The sequence below is a fragment of the Alnus glutinosa genome, chromosome 3 (genome assembly GCF_958979055.1).
Source record: "Alnus glutinosa chromosome 3, dhAlnGlut1.1, whole genome shotgun sequence".
NCBI classification, from domain to species: Eukaryota; Viridiplantae; Streptophyta; class Magnoliopsida; order Fagales; family Betulaceae; genus Alnus; species Alnus glutinosa.
Genome location: NC_084888.1, coordinates 33,873,042 through 33,894,661, shown reverse-complemented (window position 1 = coordinate 33,894,661; position 21,620 = coordinate 33,873,042). Strand labels below are relative to the sequence as shown.

General features: G+C 36.0%; 2 protein-coding genes across 3 annotated transcripts; both read left to right on the top strand.

Moving 5' to 3' along the window:
- Positions 1-1,950: 1,950 nt before the first annotated feature.
- LOC133862347 (metal tolerance protein 11) lies at positions 1,951-6,392 on the top strand. Its single transcript, XM_062298132.1, has 6 exons — positions 1,951-2,346; positions 3,225-3,334; positions 3,436-3,681; positions 4,810-4,890; positions 5,051-5,284; positions 5,838-6,392. Exons 1-6 carry the CDS (start codon positions 2,181-2,183, stop codon positions 6,183-6,185), a joined length of 1,185 nt encoding a protein of 394 aa, XP_062154116.1. The 5' UTR covers positions 1,951-2,180; the 3' UTR covers positions 6,186-6,392.
- Positions 6,393-9,186: 2,794 nt separating this feature from the next.
- Positions 9,187-21,458, top strand: LOC133863465 (probable sulfate transporter 4.2). 2 transcript variants are annotated; one of them, XM_062299398.1, is made up of 17 exons: positions 9,187-9,637; positions 10,699-10,747; positions 11,821-12,022; positions 12,556-12,724; positions 13,796-13,861; positions 13,942-14,049; positions 14,606-14,713; positions 14,811-14,876; positions 16,506-16,566; positions 18,113-18,240; positions 18,518-18,559; positions 18,730-18,846; positions 19,216-19,267; positions 19,881-20,019; positions 20,180-20,268; positions 20,648-20,724; positions 20,833-21,458. In XM_062299398.1, exons 1-17 carry the CDS (start codon positions 9,320-9,322, stop codon positions 21,151-21,153), a joined length of 2,112 nt encoding a protein of 703 aa, XP_062155382.1. In that variant the 5' UTR covers positions 9,187-9,319; the 3' UTR covers positions 21,154-21,458. The 2 variants fall into 2 exon arrangements, with proteins under 2 accessions (XP_062155382.1, XP_062155383.1); XM_062299399.1 differs by having other exon boundaries at positions 9,561-9,637; positions 11,817-12,022.
- Positions 21,459-21,620: the final 162 nt, after the last annotated feature.

The following is a 21,620-nucleotide window of genomic DNA, read 5'->3' as shown; positions in this document are numbered from 1 at the left end:
AGAACCATCCATTTGGCCAAATGAAAGATAGCCGAATCACCTTCAAATACCAATGGTTCGCCCTCGGGCCGAAAGTGAATTCAAATCGACACGCTTTAACAGCGCTATACGTCCCGTACTGAACCTCTCAATGGGGACGATCACCCTCCCCAGTCCCCAGCTCCATCCTGGACTCAAAAAGAGCTAACCGAATCCCCAAATGCTTGCTGGCAAAGATAATTTCCCTTTGGAACCATTTTTGAAAGTTGAAACCGCAGTTAAAGCCACTCTTCATAATGATCCATTGATCCAATCACTTTTCTCCTTATTCTCGCCAACTCCCAAACACCTTGGAAGTTGGACCATTATGGGCCACCCCTGGGATCCATCCATCCAGGACTAAAATATGATTTAACTCATCAAAATCCACCATTTAACTAAAACTCCATAATCAAGATGGCTGGAAAAGGTTAGAAGTTAGAACTTTACCTTAGCAAGCTTATGCTCCTAAGCCCTCCTTCAAGCCCCTTTCTCTCTCTTTATTGATTCCCTTCCCTCTCTATTTCTCTTTCTTTCACCCTCAGGACCCCAGCTCTCTCTCTCGGCTATGGACGAAGGAAAAGGAAAAACTCATTGATCTTATTCTATCAAGATCAGGCCTTGTCCGACAAGAACGTGTCAGGCGCATTAAACTATGCGTGAAATCTCGCCAAATTGGCTAATTGGCATGTGTCTAAATTCGGGCGGCTGATCTTCACCTATAATTACCATACATGAATCATGATGATGATACATGAAGATGTTCTTGTTCAAAGCTTTGCCTACTCTGCACATTCCTTTTTCACTTGCTCTATAAACAGTCTCTTATAATCACTTGTTCGAATTTTCTTAAATTATATATAATTTAAGAAGATCTTAACCCCTAAATTTAACTTTTCAAAACTTGAAGGCCTTGAGAAATGTGTTAGGGCTTGCTGTTCTCAATCATATTCTCCCCATTATGGTTTTCATTTGACTTTTTGTATTTCATAGAATGTATAAAATCTTTGAATATTTTGGACTTGTTTAAAATATCGTTACCCAAGTTAAAAAAATCATTCATTATATTCGTATCATTCTAAAAGTTATTCTTTCTATAACATCAATTAGCAGAAACAGAATCAAGGTTTCTTATCAAAAGGGATCAAAATATGAATGATTAAAAAGCCAAATCTAATTTTAATAAGGGTACAAAACTAGAAGAGTGTAAGTTTTTTTTTTTTATTATTATTATTTACACCTTAACCTGTAAAATTATAATTTATCCTAAAAATAACTAAAAAGTTACTTTTTATTTTGAAAAAAATAATCACATATTCTTGTCAAATTATTACTTCATTGTTAAAATTGTTAATATCACCTTTTTTTAATTTTTAATTTTTTTTACCTTTTTATCTTGCAAAAAGACAAAAATGCCTTTAACAATTTTTCAAATAGACATCATTATTTTAATTTTTATTAATGGTAATTTTGTTATTAGAAAGAATATTAACAACTTTTAATAGTTTGAAACCACATTGACGCAGGAGGAACATTAATATGTTACTGCTAAACAAAGAAGCGAATGAATTATTAACACGTAGCAAGGTTGCAGTGAGCTTGTGTGTGGATTAGAAATGACGCAGCTTGCGGCCCCATTGTGACAATTGAGTCAAATTGACGATGTGGCTGTATGAACTATGAAGCGGGGATTCCTGGGTCCCGCCAAGGCTTGGATTGGATTGAATCTCCACAGAACCACATCTCAATGGTTTATTTAGATACAAAAGTCAAACGGGACGTACTACCTCATTGAATTGATCTGAATCGTGCGGCCGATATCATTCCAGCATGATTCTACTCGGCAGATCTCAGACGCTCATCTGCCCGTCCAATGCGCGCTATCTTTTACTTTCTCGCAGGTCCCTACATTCCCGTACCTAATTTAACCCCAGAAACTCTCACCATCACCTCTCAACACTCGTCAAGTCATCCACACCGCCGATCAAACAAAGAAGCGGGTCCCCATTTTTTGAGATTTGTTTGCGTCTTCGTTCTTCCTCCCCTGGTTCATATCGCTCCAACCGTAGCAGCCACAACAGTGCTCTACAAGTCTTCACGGAAAAGCCTTTCGTTACCATTCAATTTCCAAACACTGCCCCCAACTCTCGGGTGACCGGAATATGGCGGAACCAGTGGCGCCCGAGAACGACGAGGAGCAGTTGCTGTTAGCTCAGCCTAGCAGCACTGACCGGTCGTGGCGGTTGAACTTCGATGGATTCCAGGTGTCCTCGGAGTACAAGGAGAAGAAGCCTCCTCGTGGCCTCCACGACTGTCTTGGGGTGTTAGGTGATTTTACTGTCACTTTTGGTTGATGATTTCTTAATTATATCTCGCTTTTGGTCTGAAATAGCAAAAGTTTTGGTAATAGTTATGTTTAGTGAGATTGTTGTATCTTTCGCTTTGTTTTTTTGCTTTAATTTTAGTTGTCAGGCATTGAGAATTTATTTATTTTTAGTGTTTCAGTGTACGTTTAAATGCGTATGAACTAGTGGTTGTTGGGTGGGGAGTAAGGGGTGTGAGTGTTTTGAGCTTCAGTTTGCTATGCTTTGCCATTCATTTTGTGTGGTACTAGTTGTTTTATTAGGTCAAATTCTGAGTTTGCTCTGTGAACTGGCCGTAAAAAAGAGTAATTGAAAGTGGCAGAGAAATGTGTGGAATCGTATATGATTGAAGAAGATTTGAAATTCTTTTTGGGTGTTCTGAGCTCTGTAGTTGGCTGCTTGGCTGTCTCGGGTTCTTTCCGGATGGTTGAGATTGTAAGTTTCGCTGCGCTTCTCATTTTTGTATGTGTGTATGTCTAGAAATGTTTGATAGTTTATTCACAGATTAAGACAAGAAAGAAATTTGACTTGTAGATGGTATCTTATAAGCTGATAAGGTTGAAGGACCGAAAACATTTTTGTGTTATAGGTTCAAGAGATTAACTAGAAGTTCAGCATGATAGAATTTGAAGAATGGTTTCCCTCAAAATCATTGTGCATTTTTGAAGTCACTAATTTTTGAGTAAAGGATTTAGAAGTTGTGAATTGCATGGCCTATGTTTGTCACTGGTTACTTTTAAATAGTAGTAGGAGAGGTAGATGCTAGGAATTATATAACACACAACCAACTTTTGAGATATATCGCAGGAACCCCATCTCAATCATTTTGCTTTATGGCTGCAGGTCCAGAAGATAATGTGGCCGAGTACTATCAGCAGCAGGTAGAAATGCTCGAGGGATTTAATGAAATGGATGCCTTAGCAGAGCGTGGTTTTATTCCTCCGCTGTCAAAGGTTCATAACAACATTGCATTGCCAAATGCTTAAGTTTTAAGGTTTTTTTTTGGGGGGGATGTGGACTTAAAACTGAAATGGTGCTATTGTTATGGTTCCAGGAAGAGCAAGAAAAGTTAGCTAAGAGTGAAACATTTGCCATTAGAATATCAAATGTTGCAAACATGTTTCTCTTTGCCGCTAAAGTCTATGCTTCTGTCCGAAGTGGTTCCTTAGCCATCATTGCATCCACACTGGACTCGCTTCTTGATCTTCTGTCTGGCTTCATCCTTTGGTTTACTGCATTCTCCATGCAAACTCCAAGCCCATATCAGTATCCTATTGGGAAGAAACGTATGCAGCCATTGGTCAGTCATCCTTCAATTAGTCTGCGTGATAGTCTAATTTATTTGCTCAAGTTTACATGTGATAATTGTAGTATTGATGGAACTCAAGTTTATGCTAAATTGTTATACTTGTACATGCATGTATAGTGTTGCCTGCTTGATATGCATTGTCACCTTGTCTTTGTCAAATTATTTTTCTGCTTGGTTTTATATCACTGTAATTCAAAAATGTTCCCATATTAGATGACCAATAACCAATTTTCTCATGCATGCCCTCTTACGGTTATTCTTAATCCGAGTATGTGAACCCATTTCTACCAGCACTACCAATTCAAACTTGTCCTAAACTTATTTTCCAATTGCATTACCAATTTTGTGGAAGGATGTGGACAGGTCTCAAAGTGGCACTATTTTGAGTTTGATATTCTTAATCCATTCTCTCCAAATCATAAATGGATTCTGTGAAATGATCCATGACTGATAATTGGCGAGATCAAGTTTTAGAGTTGCATTCACCAACTGTAAATGAATATTACTTGACTTGTATGTGTTTGAATGGACATCGCCTAATGCAAAAGTGGTGTTCTTTTGTGATATTATCACTGGAAGGAAGGGAAAGTTAACTATTTTATGATGAGTCAAAGTGTGTCAAATACTTATGAAATCATAGAAGTTCATGTTCTACTAAAATAAACTTAGTCGTTGCAAGTGTTCTTACATGTGTGCCTATATTCTGGGTCCATACTTAAATATTGTCTCCTCCTTGCACAGCTCCCTAATTTGTTTTTGTCATGTGGTACTGAACCATGCAGTATGAACTAATACTCAGTTACTAATTGGTGATAGTTATCTCTTCTTATAATGCTCTTTTGAAGCATTAAAAACAGCAGTCCCATACCCCTGTCATTTTATATTGTTCCTCCTATTTTAAACAATCTCTCTTTGGAACTCTTTATTGCTTTCTGTAACAGGAAAAAGAACTCCTTTCATGATATGCTTTCTTGTTTCGAAGTTGAAATAAAATTATTGGTGCTCAATCTCCCCCCCCCCCCCCCCTTAAAAAAAAAAAAGAAAAAGAAAAAAGTTTTGCTGTGACTTGCATTTATACTACAATCATAGAGTTTGATACATCTCAACAATAATTTGCAGGGAATCCTCGTATTTGCCTCTGTCATGGCGACTCTTGGACTGCAGATTATCTTGGAGTCAGTGCGCACACTATTATCTGATGTAAGTGGGTGCTAGTTGACTTCCTGATGTGTTAAAGTTCCATTTTTCATGGAGTTGTTTCTCTATTTTTATTAAGATTCTTGGAATTACTGGATATATTTGTGTCTCGAGAGCACAAACTGTCTCTAATGTTGCTTCTCAATATTTATGTGCTTCCTAGGACATGGAATTCAACTTGACCAACAAGCAGGAGCAATGGCTTGTTGGCATTATGCTTTCTGTGACTCTGGTAAAACTCGCTTTGGTTATGTATTGTCGCTCTTTCACTAATGAGATTGTCAAAGCTTATGCCCAAGATCACTTTTTTGATGTTATCACCAACATCATTGGACTCATTGCTGCTCTCCTTGCAAAGTATATTGATGGTTGGATGGACCCTGTTGGAGCTATCATTGTAAGGGACTCTCTCTCTATCTCTATCTCTCTCTTAATTTTTTAATTTTTGTTCCTTCTTATATGTTCAGTGTATGGAGTTATAGTTGCATCTATGCTGAAGGAAATGTTCATATCATTTCTTTTTGCATATAACAGCTATAGAGGTCCCCATATATTGGTTCTTGATTGGAGTTACCAATCTTCTACAACTTTAGTCATAGGATTTTAGGGAATAGATAAAAGGCTGTCTTAGTGCTCTCAAGAAACAGTCTGTCCAAGTATATGCACCTTGGCAATTCTGCATATGTTTTTATGCCCCTATGCTTCTCTCTTTTTTGACCAATAACATGGCATTTCTAATCCTTTTAAACAAATGTGTTTAGTAATATGGTGATAAGCTTCTGATTTATTTGTCAATTGACACCCTGAAGACTTTTGGATCCATCAAATGCTGATATAGTTTGAAGCGTTGTGGTGCTGCTGGCATTTCATTTTTCTTCTCTCTCTCTCTCTCTCTCTCTCTCCCCCTCAGCACTGTTGCACTTACATATATTACTTTGGACTTGCTGCAGCTGGCTTTGTACACCATCCGTACATGGTCAATGACAGTGTTGGAAAATGTGAACTCCCTTGTGGGAAGATCAGCTGCTCCAGAATATCTACAGAAACTCACGTACCTCTCTTGGAATCACCACAAGGCCATAAGACATATTGATACGGTCCGGGCTTACACCTTTGGGTCGCACTACTTTGTGGAGGTTGACATAGTTTTGCCGGCAGCCATGCCTTTGCAAGAGGCGCATGACATTGGGGAATCCTTGCAGGAAAAGCTTGAGCTCCTGCCTGAGATTGAGCGCGCCTTTGTACATCTGGATTACGAGTACACACACAAACCTGAGCATACTCGGGCACACTCATAGTCCAAAAAAGTAAAGTCAGATGCTATATCTATCATACTGTTGTTTCTTGTTCTTTTTTCCCCACTCTACACGCTCTTGCTCCTATTTGAATGTGATATTAATTCCTATTGAGAACAATCTGAAGCTGTAAGACTTGTGTCGAAATGTCTATATTTCGGAACAACATTTGATAGTTGTAGTAGTAAAATGTCTGAGCAAATTGCTAAACTTTTCCAACTTTTTATGAGGCAACCTAGAATAAACATTTTTTTTTTTTTTTTTTGGATAAAATGTTAGAATAACCCAATTTTAAACATCTAAACATGGGTTAACCCCCAAATCAATTCTTCCCCTCTAAAAGATAAGTACTATAAGACTAAAAGCCCATTGATTGTTGGGGAAGTAGGTTATTGCACTTGAATGTCATCACACCCAGCTACTCGATACTGAGCCAGGTTTTGTACTTTTGAGTCTGCGGGGTTGGATCAATATATAGAAAAAGTTGAACAAGAACCAATAAATAGATGCCCTAACATTTTGGTACGTATAACAAACACGAGAAGTGATTCTTGCACAACACAACATTGTGCAAGAATATTTTCCCATAACAAACGGAATAACTGACGAAAGAGAGAAAATTTTTCATCTCTGTTAACTCTTTCCCCCTCCCTCTATTTTTCTTTGCTTTTCCTGTGGATTATATTTTGCAAATTGTTCAGCCTCATAAATCATTCCTTTTATAATAAAGAACACGCAAGTCTAAATGAATTAAATAAACATTTTTATTCACAAGAGGTTTGATATAGTTCCTAGAAATGTACCCACGTACACAAAAATATACTTTCTTGACATTTTCAAACAAAAATTCGTTCTACAAGCAATCTCCTTATCCTAGTCAATCTTCCTTAAATTGTTTTTCTTTAAGAGCTTAGAAAAGTTTCCTTCCTAGTTCCCTACACTAAAGATTACAAAATTGGTTAAAGTCGTTTAACTAATGCTTCGTTTGTTTTGACGTAAAATGTTTTTGGTCGTAAAATATTTTTAACGAAATCAATTTTCAGAAAAGATAATTTTCTTGAATTTTTTTTTTTTGGCGTTTTGTTCGTTCGAAAAAATCACTAACGGCGTAAAACGGAATCCGGCGATGTCTGGCCGCTGTCGCTGGATTCCGGCAATCGGGTACCAAAATTCAGGGATCTTCGACTGTAAAGTTGGGCTACCAACAAACTCCAAAGTGCGGCGGTAGCGGATTTCTACAAACGTACTTACAAAAATTAAAGAGATTTTTACAGTCAAGCTGAAAATAATTTTCATAAAGTCGTTGACCATTATTTTCGCTCCCACCGAATATTGAAAAATGTCGAAAATATTTTTCAAAAAATATTTTATGCTGAAACAAATAGAGTATAAAATAAATTAGGACAACATAATTATTACAACACTAATTGAAACAAATGGAAATAATATAATTTTGACAATATTAAATTAGTTTGGGGGAATGGCCAACTACCTTTTCTCGATCTTTTCTTTTTTTCTTTTTATCTTTTTCTTTGTAAGTGCTATTTTTTTCAGGATTTTTTTTTTATGGCCATGGCACGTGCCGACCACCTGTCTCTGCCGTTCAGCCGTTAGCCTTGGTAATTCTAATTCTCATGATATATAGAATTACTTCTCAGTTTTTAGATCTTGATTGTTTTTTAAAACCTCACAACTCTTCCGCTCCAAGGTAAGTTCTCAAAGCAAGCTTTTGCTTCTTTTAGAGCATTCATCAGTTTGGTTTTCGATTTTAAAAAGTACGATTTAAAATAACGATTTTAAAATGTGCAATTTAAAAAATTGATTTAAAAAAACGCAGTTAAGCGTTTGACAAAATCACAGTTTAACTTTTAAAATTACAAATTAATTATTAAAATTTTACGTTTTCAAAAAAAACACTTACCTATGATTTGAAAAAATAAATTTTTTACGCCGATTTATGTTTTGCGATTTAGTTTAAAATCACACTTTTTATTTACGAAATCGCAATTTCAAACATACTTTTAATAGAATATTAATTAATTAAATGATGATTTAACATGGTATCAGAGCAAATATTTTGAGTTCAAATTTTGCGTTTGTAATTACCTAATTTTAATTAAATATTTTATATTTTAGGCCTCATTTATTGAGAAAAAGTTATATGAAAAAGTGTTATTTTTTATCCATTTAAGTTTTTAGAATAAGCAGAGCACAAATGATGATTTAAGATGGGGAACTGTAAAAAAAAAAAAAAATTAAAAAAAGATGGGGGAACTCATGGCCATTATGTGGTAAAAAACAAAAAGACAAAAATTATCTGAGGGGAAGTTCAGGGTCCAAAGCAAAGGGCTCCACAAACCCTTCTCACATCCCCTGTAAAATTTAAGAGAGTTGGAAGAATTTCCACCAAAAAACTCGGGAATTCAGATTCCGGTAAAGAGGGGAGATCCAATTATAGGAGAGATACTCCTTATTCCTTAAGGCTTTAAGGTATGATATGCACGTGATTTGCTGTTAATAATAGCTGGATAGTGAGTCAAACACAAATCACAAATGGCGTATACGCATCCGAATTGTGTCAGAGTCAGATCACCTTATCGTCGTGAATCTGACCCAAACTCCGTCCACCTACGTTCTAATGTACTTTCCCACTCTCTTTCCCTTTTCAATTTTTTGGTAATATTAACTCAGTTAAGAATTTCTACTTGGACTATTCCGAATCGAAGCTGTTCGGTAAGTCGCGGAAAACGGGATGTTTTATTTGAATAGTAGTAATAAATGATCGATGTGATATAGAATTTGAGAATGTTTTATAGAAAAGTAAAAAAGTTTTGTTTTATAGTGAGTTTTTTTATTTGAATAGTAATAAAAAATTATTGATGTGATGTAAAAAATGTAAAAAAGTAGAAATGTTTTTGATTTGATTTTTTTGGGAGAAGTGAAATGGGAATTGAAATTGTTTGGATGGGTTACCAAATAAGCTGTGGATTTCTACTTCCCATGTGGGAAAGCGAGCTTTGTCGTTTTGATCATAAAGGTTGACCATCCTCGGGCACCCAAAAAGGAAGCTGCGGCCCGAGCCACGGAACGGAGGGGGGATGGTTATATTATTGTGACCCAAGTGGACTGCCGGGCGCATGGAGATAACAACGTACGCGTCCCCCAGCGCTCCGAACATCTCCGAATCGGACTCCTCCATGGCGAGCTCGACCCGGCCAGTCAAGATCATCCACTTGCAGCATCCCGACACGGAGTCGTCTTCCTCCTCCTTTTCCGGCTCTTATCCCAGCGGTCTCTTCTCCAGGTGGACGTTGAAGCTCCGGCGCTTGACCTGGCCCCAGTGGATCGGGCTCTTCCTCCCCTGCTACCGCTGGATTAATACCTACAGATGGAGGGAGTACTTCCAGATCGATCTCATGGCCGGCATCACCGTCGGTATTATGCTCGTCCCGCAGGTGATCCTACCCTCCTCCATTTCATTCATTTTTCTTCTTTTGCTTGGTTTCTGGAGAAAAGAAACTAAAAGTAAGGAAGAGAAAGTTTTCGAGAATTATGTACAGTGTTTATAAAACCGGAGTCAATTACGGCCACTGGTTTCCGAAAGAAATTGATGTTCTTTTACATTGATAGTTTTACTTCTTTCTCAGCAACAAAACGGACTGTTTTTTTTCCCCCTCTGGTATAAATTTTTTTATTGAATTTATGTTGTTTCTGTTTCCGAAAGCTACAGGACTCAGCTCAACAAAGCTGGACTGTTGTTTTACGATCAATTAATCGAGTGGATTTTTTTCCTTTAAAAAATATCTTCTTCATTTGCTTGTGAATAATAAAATTTATCGACATTAAATACTGAATTCTTCCTTTTTTTCCTGCGATTTCTGAGGTACCAAACGGAGTACTTGAAAATGTCCATTTTCTTTTGAATTTTTTGCTTTTTCTTTTGCGGATTTTCAACGCTTTCCTTCACGTGTTTATGGTTACTGAACGGGAGGCAGAATAGAATTAAGCACTTAACTTTTTGATGATTGGACTGATTTCTACAATTCTAGTCGGTGATCTTGCGAGGTCATAGCCCAGTTGCCATAATTAAAGTTGAAATTACTAAAAGTTCGTATTTATGGATAGTCCGATTTTTCTTTGTTTTGATATGATAGGTTTGGGCCATTTGCTTAACTATTGATGATTCGATACATTATTTCTTTCTTTTCCGTGAAAATTATGTTTTGATTTACTGTTTATTTACTATTACAGACCCATGTTGAAAATTCCAATGACTGTAAGTTCTAAGCCAATTATGGTGTAGAAAAACTGTCATCGCTTTGATGTCAATTGGTTACTGTTTTTGTACTCTGCTTGAACACATGAAGCATCTACGCTAGTTGATTGTACTGTGTCATATTAGAGATACCTTATTGGTGTAGTATTGGTTGAGTTAGATATTTTAATTACATGGATTGGATGTGTAATTAAATTGGATGCAAGTTCAGTATTTTGACTATTTGTTGTGAATGACCAGGCGATGTCTTATGCAAAGTTAGCTGGGCTTGAACCAATATATGGGCTTTGTAAGTTCAATGCCAGATTATTATGTTATTAAAGTTTCTGGATTTCATTTGTAGAGATATTGCTTTGATCCATTTTGATAATTATTATTGTATTATGATAGAGAATTCAACTCTCTCCGTCATTGTTTGATAATACTCTTTCTTTCTCCCATTTATTTTTTCTTTTCAAAACAAAAACATTAACAAACAACTAAAAACACTTAAAATTACTGTTACCTTTATGTCACGTGACTCACGTTAGAACACTTTTTCAAGTTAGAAACAAATAGAAGACCTCTAAAAAGCATTAGCAAACTGAGCTGATTTTTACTAATGTGAGAGTGAGCATGATATTTATGGAGTGAATGGTGAAAAAGATCCGTGTAGCTGATCCAATTGGATGTAGCTAGCCTTTTTCAATTGCGATTTAGGCTTAGTTGAGTGGAGTTGAGTATCTTATTATTGAAAATTCAGTAACTTTCTTTCTGTTAAAAATGTGGAGTTTTGAATTTCATTATTTTATATGTGATTTGGCTCTACTATACTTTCTACCTGATATAGGAATAAAAATTCTTAAATTTACATTTGCAAGTTTCTAGGAGACACTGAAAACTACCTATGATATGTTTGACTGAGTTTTGAATTTTATTTTTTATAAGTAATCGGCAAATATCATTAAAAGCGTAAATGCACCCCTAAGTACACATGAAATATACAGGAAGAAGCACTTAACTAGAAGCAGCAAAAAGAACAAGGAAAAGAGTTTTGAAAAAAATTAGAAAAGAAAAGAAAAGGCATACTGAGTTCCAAGAAATTGTCTTCAATCTTCATCTAACAATTCTTTTTGGTTGTTGCCTTGTTGGGGCGTATGCTGAAGTAGTAGTGGTTCAATGATAGAACTGTGTGCTATGTACCGAAAATTTGGCTAAAATGCTACTGTATTGTTTTCTTTTTCTTTTATTTTATTTTTTAAAAAAAACCTTTATCCTGTATTTTACCTTTTCTACTTACGTAAATGCTCATTCTTTTCCTCATTTCTTTATCATATCTGCTTATTTAATTTTGGTGTTATAACTTCTGATTTTGCAAGGCAGACTCTGGTTTTGTGCCTTTATTTGTGTACGCCATATTTGGGTCCTCTCGTCAGCTTGCAGTTGGTCCTGTAGCATTGGTTTCTCTCCTGGTCTCCAATGTCTTAAGTGAAATTTCTGATTCATCTGATGAGCTATACACAGAACTTGCAATATTATTGGCGCTTATGGTCGGGATATTGGAATGCATAATGGGGCTCTTGAGGTTCTTCTGCTTATCTTTTCTCTTCACAGAAATTGTTAAAGCTTGCAAATCGTTTTCTTTTTTATAGACTTTATTGTTGTTATACCTTAAAAACCTCAGCAGGTTGAATCATGCAAAGTGTTGTGGGGATAGAACAATATATCTTACGCACCAATATTGATCCTTGGATTGTGTGGGTATGATATCTTTGAAAAGTTATTCTTAAGCTGTATAATGACAGTCTTCTATCTCACAAAGAGAAACTTTTGGAGGTATAGAGCATTCGTGTTAGGTAGATGATAAAAACTGTTCTGTATTATTACATGTGAACCAGCCACTTAGCATCTAGCTTGTCTTCATTTTGAAGAGTGGGCAAATTTTGAAAATTTACATGGATCCTAACCTTGGCCATTGACTTTTAGTTTTTCCTAAAAATGAATAGTTTTAATTTTTTAAGTTAATCCTTGATTTTTTTTTATTCATTTTGATAAGTATGTTCTGTGATTTTCTTTATGCCTTTTATAATTTTTGCAATCTATTCTTTGAACTTTAAGGCTCGGGTGGCTTCTTCGTTTCATCAGCCACTCTGTAATTTCTGGCTTTACAACTGCTTCAGCCATTGTGATTGCACTATCTCAAGCAAAATACTTTTTGGGATATGATATAGTACGGAGTAGCAAGATTGTGCCATTGATTAAGAGCATCATAGCTGGAGCAGATGGGGTATGCTTTGCATGCCCAAGTGGTATATCCTTCACATATTATCTAGTTATATATTTGCCGTTTCTATGGAAATGTGTTTGATTTTGCCCATTTATTTGATTCACTACTAAACGCGATATACTTTTTTTATGAGCTTGGTTTGCAATAACAAGTTGATATCTGACTTCGAAGAAAATTTTTAGGTTGTGTGTTCTATTGAGTGCAATCTTGTTGATTATTTTCTTTCTATTTGTAATGTGTCTAGCCATGGTAACCAAGTGAAATCCTTTTGGAAAGTATCTCTTTCACATGTTGTTACCCCTACAGTGATACAGGACAGTCTATATCTGCACTTGTGTGTTGAGATTGGGCCACTCTTTGGTAATTTCTTTTGAGGGATCAGAAAACTCTTGGAATCTGACAGTTATGCATGTAACATAGTTTTGCACATACTATAATTTGTAGATATATTCAATCTTCTCCTGGATTTCTGAATCAGTTGAGTGTAGTCAAATTTATGTTGGTTTTGTCATCATATTCTATGGGGAATGATTCAGAATTTTTTTTTTCAGTACCTTTTCTGCATTTATACGCAACTACCGAATATACTAGGTTAGAGACAAAGTTTGATTGAAGAGGACCCATTGCAGTCAGTGGCTAGTAACTAATATGAACCTGTCAGAAATTTTGAGGTTGTAAACATTTTGTACCTAAGGCTAAGATGAAATGTGGAGGCTTTTAGGATTAAAGCTTGGATATAACACTAATCCCATCAAACCTAGTTTTCAACGTTAGAAGTCATACAAGTTGATCTGAAACATGGAATTACACTAAAATAATGCCAAAGTGAATTTAAAAGATTGGGAAAATGGGTGCAGTTCACGTTATGGTTTTTTTGCACAAGTAATTTGCCAACTTACTCTGCTCTAGTACCTAACTGGTCATGGTTTTAGCATTCAATAAGCCCTTTAATATGCATAACTGAATATTTTCATACCAAGGTATTCAGTTTAACATCGTCTGTGTTGCCTTTTATTTTATATTCGCTTATAAATTCCCTTTTTTAACCACAGGAAGTTTTTCCTTTTGTAGTTTTCATGGCCCCCTTTTCTAATGGGATCCATTATTCTTGCAATACTTCTGGTCATGAAGCACCTGGTATGAGTATTTGTTTTTGTTTTGAAGGGATATCTGTCTTCACCTGGAATCTAGTTATGATTTTGATATTTCACATATAGGGAAAATCAAGGAAGTACTTGCGATTCCTGAGAGTTGCAGGTCCCCTCACAGGAGTCGTTTTGGGTACAACTTTCGTGAAAATATTTCATCCATCTTCCATAACTTTGGTGAGAATGGCATATATTAAACACTCTAAATTATTTGGTATTGGATCTAGTAATATGGTCATGGAAATGATGTTTCTAGTTTTATGCATCTGGAATAATGAATTTAAGACTTGTTCATGCTTGCTCATATGATATCAGCCCTAAATTAGCAATCGTGAATCTAATTTTTTTTCTTTTTTTTTTTAAAAAAAAACTAATCTGTTCCCTGAAATTGTCATCTACATAATTTGGATCCAGTTGTAATTTGACTAGATTATTAGCACTTCAAATGTCTTTATTCCTAATAAAAAATATCCTCCATATCCTTCACTACCTCAACATATTGAAGAAGTTGTATCATGGTCTAATGCGGAACCCTGTCTTAAGATTGATTTGCTATTAATGTCAAAGACAGAAAGCTTCACATCAAAATGTTGGTCAATTGTTCTTTTTTATTTATTTATTTTTTATGTTTCCTTTTAGCTGTCTTAATGTTCTTTCGCGAAAACAAATTGTATATAACTTAGGCCACTAATTCGTTCACAAAACTGATAAAGGATTCTTGGCGTTGTTTTAGGTAGGAGATATACCTCAGGGCCTCCCAAAATTTTCTATACCTAAAGGTTTTGGGTATGTAACGTCTTTGATTCCAACTGCATTTCTCATCACTGGTGTAGCTATATTGGTAAGAGAAGTTGTCTAGATTTTTTATCTTGTAAATTTTTCTTAGTTTGACATTAACTATAGTTACCAATCCAATCATGTTACATCTTGAACTCTAGGAATCTGTGGGAATTGCAAAAGCATTAGCAGCGAAGAATGGGTACGAGTTGGATTCAAATCAAGAGGTATGCTTTTGAAAAACATAACCGTGCATGTCTTTTAAACACACACACACACACAGAGAGCTAACACCCCCCCCCCCCCCCCCCCCCCCCTCCCTTCTACCCGCTAGCCATTTATAGCAAATCTTATTTTCCCTGTGGGGTTTCATCTACTTGCAGCACTTTGTGGGTAGACCAATATTCTTAATTTCTCTTTCATAAGTGCTTAGATGGGGAATGGGATGTTCAAAATCAAGACATTTTTGTTCATTTTTCAGACTGTTTATTGATCTCAAATCAGCTGATATTTGTATGAATATCATGAGATCAAACTTTTTGACTGTATCATTTGGAACAACTAGGAGTCAAATCTCAACTTTTGGAAGCTTGCCTTTCATTTAATCTTAGTGATCAATTCCTGTTTTTAAGCATGTTCCTTGCCATGCTTCATGTGGTTGAATAATTTCATTGGTTTATGGAAATGAAGTTTTGACTACTAAAACCTAAACAGATACTCATTTTACAAGAATAATGTCAACAACATGTTCCATTTTGCTACTGAACCTAAAAATAAGACTTCCATAGCTGTGTGGGAATTGGGACTCTCAAGATCTGTATTTATATTCATTTGGTTTCCAGTTTCTTTCGAAATGTTTTCATTGAGTTCATATAATGTGGTGATAAGTTCTAGGCTGCATCATACAAAAAATTAAAAGGAAAACTTAAGCACCTTATAGTTAAAGCTGAAATTTCCTGGCATGTTTGTTTCTTAGATTTTTGTCATCAGTTTCCATTGTTTATGTGTGTTCCTTGCCATAGCCCTTAGCTTCATGTAGTGAATGTCATCATTAGGTTGGAGTGTAAAAGGAATGACTTCATTGGATGAGGGACTGAAGTTTCAGCAATTTTTATATTTGTCATGAGTGGGTTTGATGGACTGAATACCTGGTCTCTTAATTGTGCTGATGAACCTCTCTTTCTCATAAAAGAATAAGTTTTTGTTATTTTCTGCATCTTTTACTACAGAGAAGAGTCTCCCATTTATTTTTGTTTTTGTTCCTTTTCTCCCCAGTAAATTAAAATGGGAGGTTCAGTTGAGTGAACTAGTTTGGCTTTACAGAAACTGGTGTCATAAAAATCATATATGGTGCTTCAGGTATCAATTTGCTATATATTTACCATTTGTGACTCATTTTTATACCTAGAAATGCACCATGCATCTAATAAAAGATGAGAAAGATATGAACTTTGTATTTTCACTGTTATGAAAGTTTACGTATTAAACACGATCATTTATTTTAAAAGAGAATGCTATATTCTGCACTGAGGAAAAAAAGAAGAGTAATGCTAGACATCATCCTCTTGTCCACTTTTTATCCTCCCAAAATTGATGTGGCTCTTAAAATCACCATTAGATCAAAATTCAATAATAATCTATCATAAATTCAATGGTGATTTTAAGAGCCACATCAAATTTGGAAGGATAAAAGGAGGACAAGGGGATGATGTGTAGCATTACTCAAAAAAGAAAAAGGAACTGGGTTGTGATTTGGTCTTTTGTGGTGGTAATTAGCAATTTTAGCAATTGGACATTATGTAATTGTTATTTTGAGCAAATAAATATCTAATGAATCTTCTATATGTTTTAAACAGTTGTTCGGTCTTGGAGTATCCAACATTATGGGTGCATTCTTTTCAGCATATCCTACCACAGGTTATACTTATGTGAGGTTTTAAGAGCTTCAAACACGAGTCCATGATTCATAATTAACTATGAGTGTTGGACAGAAATTTTTTTTTGATAAGTAATGAAAGTTTTATTGAAAGCGTAAGGCGCCCCTACGTACACTAGAAGTATACAACAGGAAACACCTAACTAGAAAGCGAAAAAGAAGTAAGAAATTCAGCAAAACTGATAGATAAATGGTACAAATAAGCCATCGACCAAACATACAAAGTATGGAGAAACAACTCTAGCACCTCCTCTAGGGAGCTTTCTAGATTCTCAAAACACCTAAGGTTTCTTTTTCTCCAAATACACCAAAAAATACAAATAGGCACCATCTTCCAAGAAGTAGCGCTCCCAGATCTCCCAGACTTCCACCAACAAGCAATTAAGTCAAGCACACTCCTAGGCATGACCCACGCAATACCAAAGCGTGAGAAAATGTTGTTCCATAGAGCTGAGGCCAGATCGCAATGCAGAAGAATATGGTCCACTGATTCCCCATCCCGCTTGCAAAGACAGCATCTATCCACAACAATTATGTTCCTCTTCCTAAGATTGTCCAAGGTTAAAATTCTGCCTAGAGCTGTAGACCAAGTGAAGAAAGCTGCCCTCGGGGGAGCCTGAGATCGCCACACACACTTCCATGGGAACCGAGTACCTCCAGCACACATCATAGAACCAAAAAATGACTTCACCCTGAACACACCTTTCTTGGCTGGGACCCATTTAAGACAATCTGCCCTCTCCATATTCACCTTGGTGGAGCCCAGCATCTGGAAGGAGGAGGCAAAAACATCGACTTCCCAATCATGAGCCTATCTAATAAAGCTCACGTTCCATTGAATGGACCCGCCCAAACTCTCCAAATTATCAGCCACTGAGGCATCCTTCACCCGAGCAATGCCAAAGAGATCAGGGAACACTTCTTTCAGAATTGAATCTCCACACCACAAGTCATGCCAAAATCTGATCCTACTCCCTTCCCCCACCTCAAATCTAAGGAGTTTGGAGAAACTCTCCCAACCTTTCCTTATAAACTTCCACAACCCTACTCCAAACGCCCCAGCAACCTCTCGGGACTCTCCACCAAGCATCCCTATCCATGCCATATCGCCATAACCATTTACCTAGCAATGCGCGATTAAACTAAACCAACTTCCTAATGCCAAGCCCCCCATTCGAAATTGGAGTACAAACCTTCTCCCAACTCACCAAATGGTATTTAAAAGCTTCACCCATGCCACCCCAAAGAAAATCGCATTGCAACTTCTCAATATGAGAAGCAACACTCACCGGAATAGGGAACAGAAACATGTAGTACGTAGGTAAGTTGGAGAGTGTACTCTTGATAAGGGTCACTCTCCCTCCCTTAAATAGGTATAACCTTTTCCAACTAGCCAACCGTTTTTCAACCTTCTCAATAATTTTCATTCTTTCCTTTCATTCTTTATAATTTTGTTTATCACAAAAGTTTTTACTATAAATACCTACCTAAACAACTTGATTAATCTCTTTTGAATGTTCCATGCAGGTTCCTTTTCTAGGTCTGCTGTGAATCATGAAAGTGGAGCAAAAACTGGCTTATCTGGAATTGTTACTGGGATCATAATGGGCTGTGCTCTTTTATTCTTGACTCCATTGTTTGAATACATACCACAGGTGTGTTTCCACTTTAATGCATTTCTTTTCTCAGTTAGGCTGCAGTCTGTTCTTCTTATCGATTCCTGGTTTGAACAGCATAGTTTAGATTATAGGTACTTTTTTTATGGAACCCAAGGCCTAGGAAGTTGGACATTTTATAAAACATGATATGATACCTTTACTACTGTTTTTTGCTTTTGTTGTTCTCTTGTTTTATCCACTTTTACATTTCAAACTTTAAGGAGTGCAATTATTGTAATGCTAACTGGGAGATTTGTGGTCCCTTCCATCTCAGTGTGCTCTTGCCGCCATCGTAGTCTCTGCTGTAATGGGTCTGGTGAGTATTATATAATTCCATACCAAGGATGTTTACATCATCAACTTGCTGTTATAGCTAGACAATTAAATTTGCAAGGTATATAAGTTGACATTCATCAGACTAGGACTGGTAATCACCATGTTCAGATCACAACTTTTTACCTTTTTCTTTTGGATGTATCATTCCAGGTGGATTACAACGAGGCAATATTTTTATGGCGAGTAGATAAGAAAGATTTTCTTCTTTGGACCATTACTTGCATTACAACACTGTTCCTTGGTATTGAGATCGGTGTCCTTATTGGGGTGAGAACCTGAAGCAGTTTGCTATATTAGTTTGTAGTTAGAGTCAGATATTAAGCAGTGCAATACATTTGAAAGCTTTGTGCAACACTTTTTTGGAGTTTTTCTTTAAACTAAAGATGGCATCCGAAGAAGCTTTTAGAATATTGCATCTGATAGTAGCCTGAATCTCATTACATATTTTTTGAAATTCTTTTTTGAACTCTATCTTATAAAAAAGATTTTTTTTTGTTCAAACTCTTCATGCCCAAGCATTCGCAACTGTAAGCATTTAAAGTTAATAAAGACCGACTATATCCAGGTTGCATGACTGCCAATGATAACCTGTAAGAAACTCATTGTTTCAATTATAATGTGATTTTCAAATTGTAGGTTGGTGTTTCCCTTGCTTTTGTTATCTATGAATCAGCAAATCCACATATTGGTAAGTGGCTGCATTTATCACAAGGTCTAAGCATATTTTAAATGTTCCATAGTGCTCTCTGTATTACACCATATTATGCATGTGCTTGCTTCATGTTTAAAACTTCGAGTGATAATTGAGAAGCCTGTATTCATCATAGTCTCCTTTAGTGATTAGTTTTTATGAATTCCTTGTTCTTTTGCCCCTTCTACCTAGGCGGCTTCTCTTATATACTTTCTGTGTACATGGGGCGCCTTACGCTTTTAATGATATTTCAATTACTTAAACAAAAAAATTAATTGTTGTCATCTTTCATTATCTTTTTGTATCAGCTGCAGTAATCCGGTTTCTCATTCTTTTTGGTGGTGTCTTAAGTTTACATGACCGAATGTTATAAACTTTGATAAACCAGATTTCGGAACCACTTCCGTCTTTGCTGGTTAAAATGCATATTCCTTAGTTGGCTTTGGTATTAGAAAGTTTGCTTTCCTTGGTGGGTTTGGGATAGAAATAAAAGCTTGGAGCACAGTAATGGCATAGTTTCTCTTTGCAATCATATTTAGCTTCAGTTTTGAATACTTCAGGGTATTCTAGTACCTATATCTTCTAATTGTTAATTTGGGGTGTACTCCAGCTGTCTTGGGGCGTCTTCCAGGCACCACTGTTTATAGAAACATTCAACAGTATCCAGAAGCATATACATACAATGGAATTGTGATTGTTCGAATTGATGCTCCCATATATTTCGCAAACACAAGTTACATGAAAGACAGGTGAGATTCAAGCTTCCTTGTATTGATCTAATCCGAAAATAGTGGTTTTCCCATTTTACTCATGTTAATTAATATTGCTAATATACACAGTTGAGTTGTACTTGCCAAGTTCCCAATAAAAAAAAAAAAAAATTTTAGTCATCCATATGTTGTCTGTCAGGCTACGGGAATATGAAGTTGATGTTGATAGATCTACTAGTCGTGGACCAGAAGTTGAAAGAATTTATTTCGTGATTATAGAGATGGCACGTAAGTCTTTATCATCTGCTTTGGAGTCATATCTGCTGTCAAGTCCTTAGAAATATTCCATATTATCCTAACAAATAAGAAATGGTTACATTTCTCAACTCTTTATCAAAAGCAAGGAAGATCCACTGCTGAGTGTAAAAGCAGTTTCAAATGGTTTATGCACAACATATTTATTTTGATTTAGTGAAGCTCTAAGCTTTTTCTAAATGATATTTTACTTTACATGGTTCAGCTGGTATCATCCATAAATATTCAGTTTCTATTAGGTCTGTTGTTCTTTCATTGTACCTGCCAAATTTACTTATATGGTTCCTCCACATTAGGTTCCAATAATTATCCAATCTTTTAGATTTGAAATGTTATTTCATCTTTGTTGCAGCTGTAACATATATAGACTCCAGTGCCGTACAAGCTTTAAAAGAGTTGCATCAGGAGTACAAATTACGGGACATCCAGGTTGAGCGGCCGTTTCAATGCAGTCAATAAATGTTTTTGTTTTTGAACACTTCGAATCTCTCGAAACCCTAACTATGATGTTATTGGATATGTCCGGGTTCTTTGCAGATTGCCATTTCCAATCCAAACAGAGAAGTTCTGCTTACCTTATCTAGATCTGGTATTGTAGAGTTGATTGGTAAGGAGTGGTATTTTGTGAGAGTGCATGACGCTGTTCAAGTTTGTCTTCAGCATGTTCAGAGCTTAAAACAAACGTCTAAGACACCAGATCCTTCTCCTGAAGATAAAAAACTGAGTTTGTTTCAGAGGTTATTGAAACAGAGAGGGGAAGATTTGTCTATTACCGACCTGGAGTCGGGCAACCAAACATCACTAACTTCCAAGGACACCGACCCTCAATTGGAGCCATTGTTGTCTCGGAAATCTTGAGAATTGCTTCATTATTCAACAAATACAATAATACCATTATTTTTTGCGAGGCAGTGCTTCCACTAGATATATATGTCAAATTTTTAGATTGTTTCTTGTAATTAGGCTCATTTGCAATGTAATTTATACAAACAATTTGTTTGTATGAGGTTCAAAGGGTAGGTAGGTTATGTAGCTACTTGTGTTTCTTGTATGCAATGAGGCTACTTATGTCCCTTCCCTTCCCCATCTGTATCTGCTTCTGTATATTAGTCACAGTTGAAATAAGCGTGATTTGCTTCATATTTTAAAGCCACATTAAGTCATGGATCCTGAATTCATCAATTTTTTAGTGCTATTAGGGTACTGCAGTTTTTACTACAAGTTTTCTGATAAACTGGTATGGTAATCCACAAATTTTAAATGGTTAAGTAAAAATTTTGCTAGTAATTATGAATTGTGTAGAAAAATTATAGTAAAAGTTGTAG

Coding starts and splice junctions, on each gene's coding strand:
- LOC133862347 (XM_062298132.1), top strand. CDS start 2,181: ATGGCGGAACCAGTGGCGCCCGAGAACGACGAGGAGCAGTTGCTGTTA. Junction 2,347..3,224: donor CGACTGTCTTGGGGTGTTAG/GTGATTTTACTG, acceptor TTATGGCTGCAG/GTCCAGAAGATAATGTGGCC. Junction 3,335..3,435: donor TTATTCCTCCGCTGTCAAAG/GTTCATAACAAC, acceptor TTATGGTTCCAG/GAAGAGCAAGAAAAGTTAGC.
- LOC133863465 (XM_062299398.1), top strand. CDS start 9,320: ATGGAGATAACAACGTACGCGTCCCCCAGCGCTCCGAACATCTCCGAA. Junction 9,638..10,698: donor GTATTATGCTCGTCCCGCAG/GTGATCCTACCC, acceptor GTGAATGACCAG/GCGATGTCTTATGCAAAGTT. Junction 18,847..19,215: donor AGATCGGTGTCCTTATTGGG/GTGAGAACCTGA, acceptor TTCAAATTGTAG/GTTGGTGTTTCCCTTGCTTT.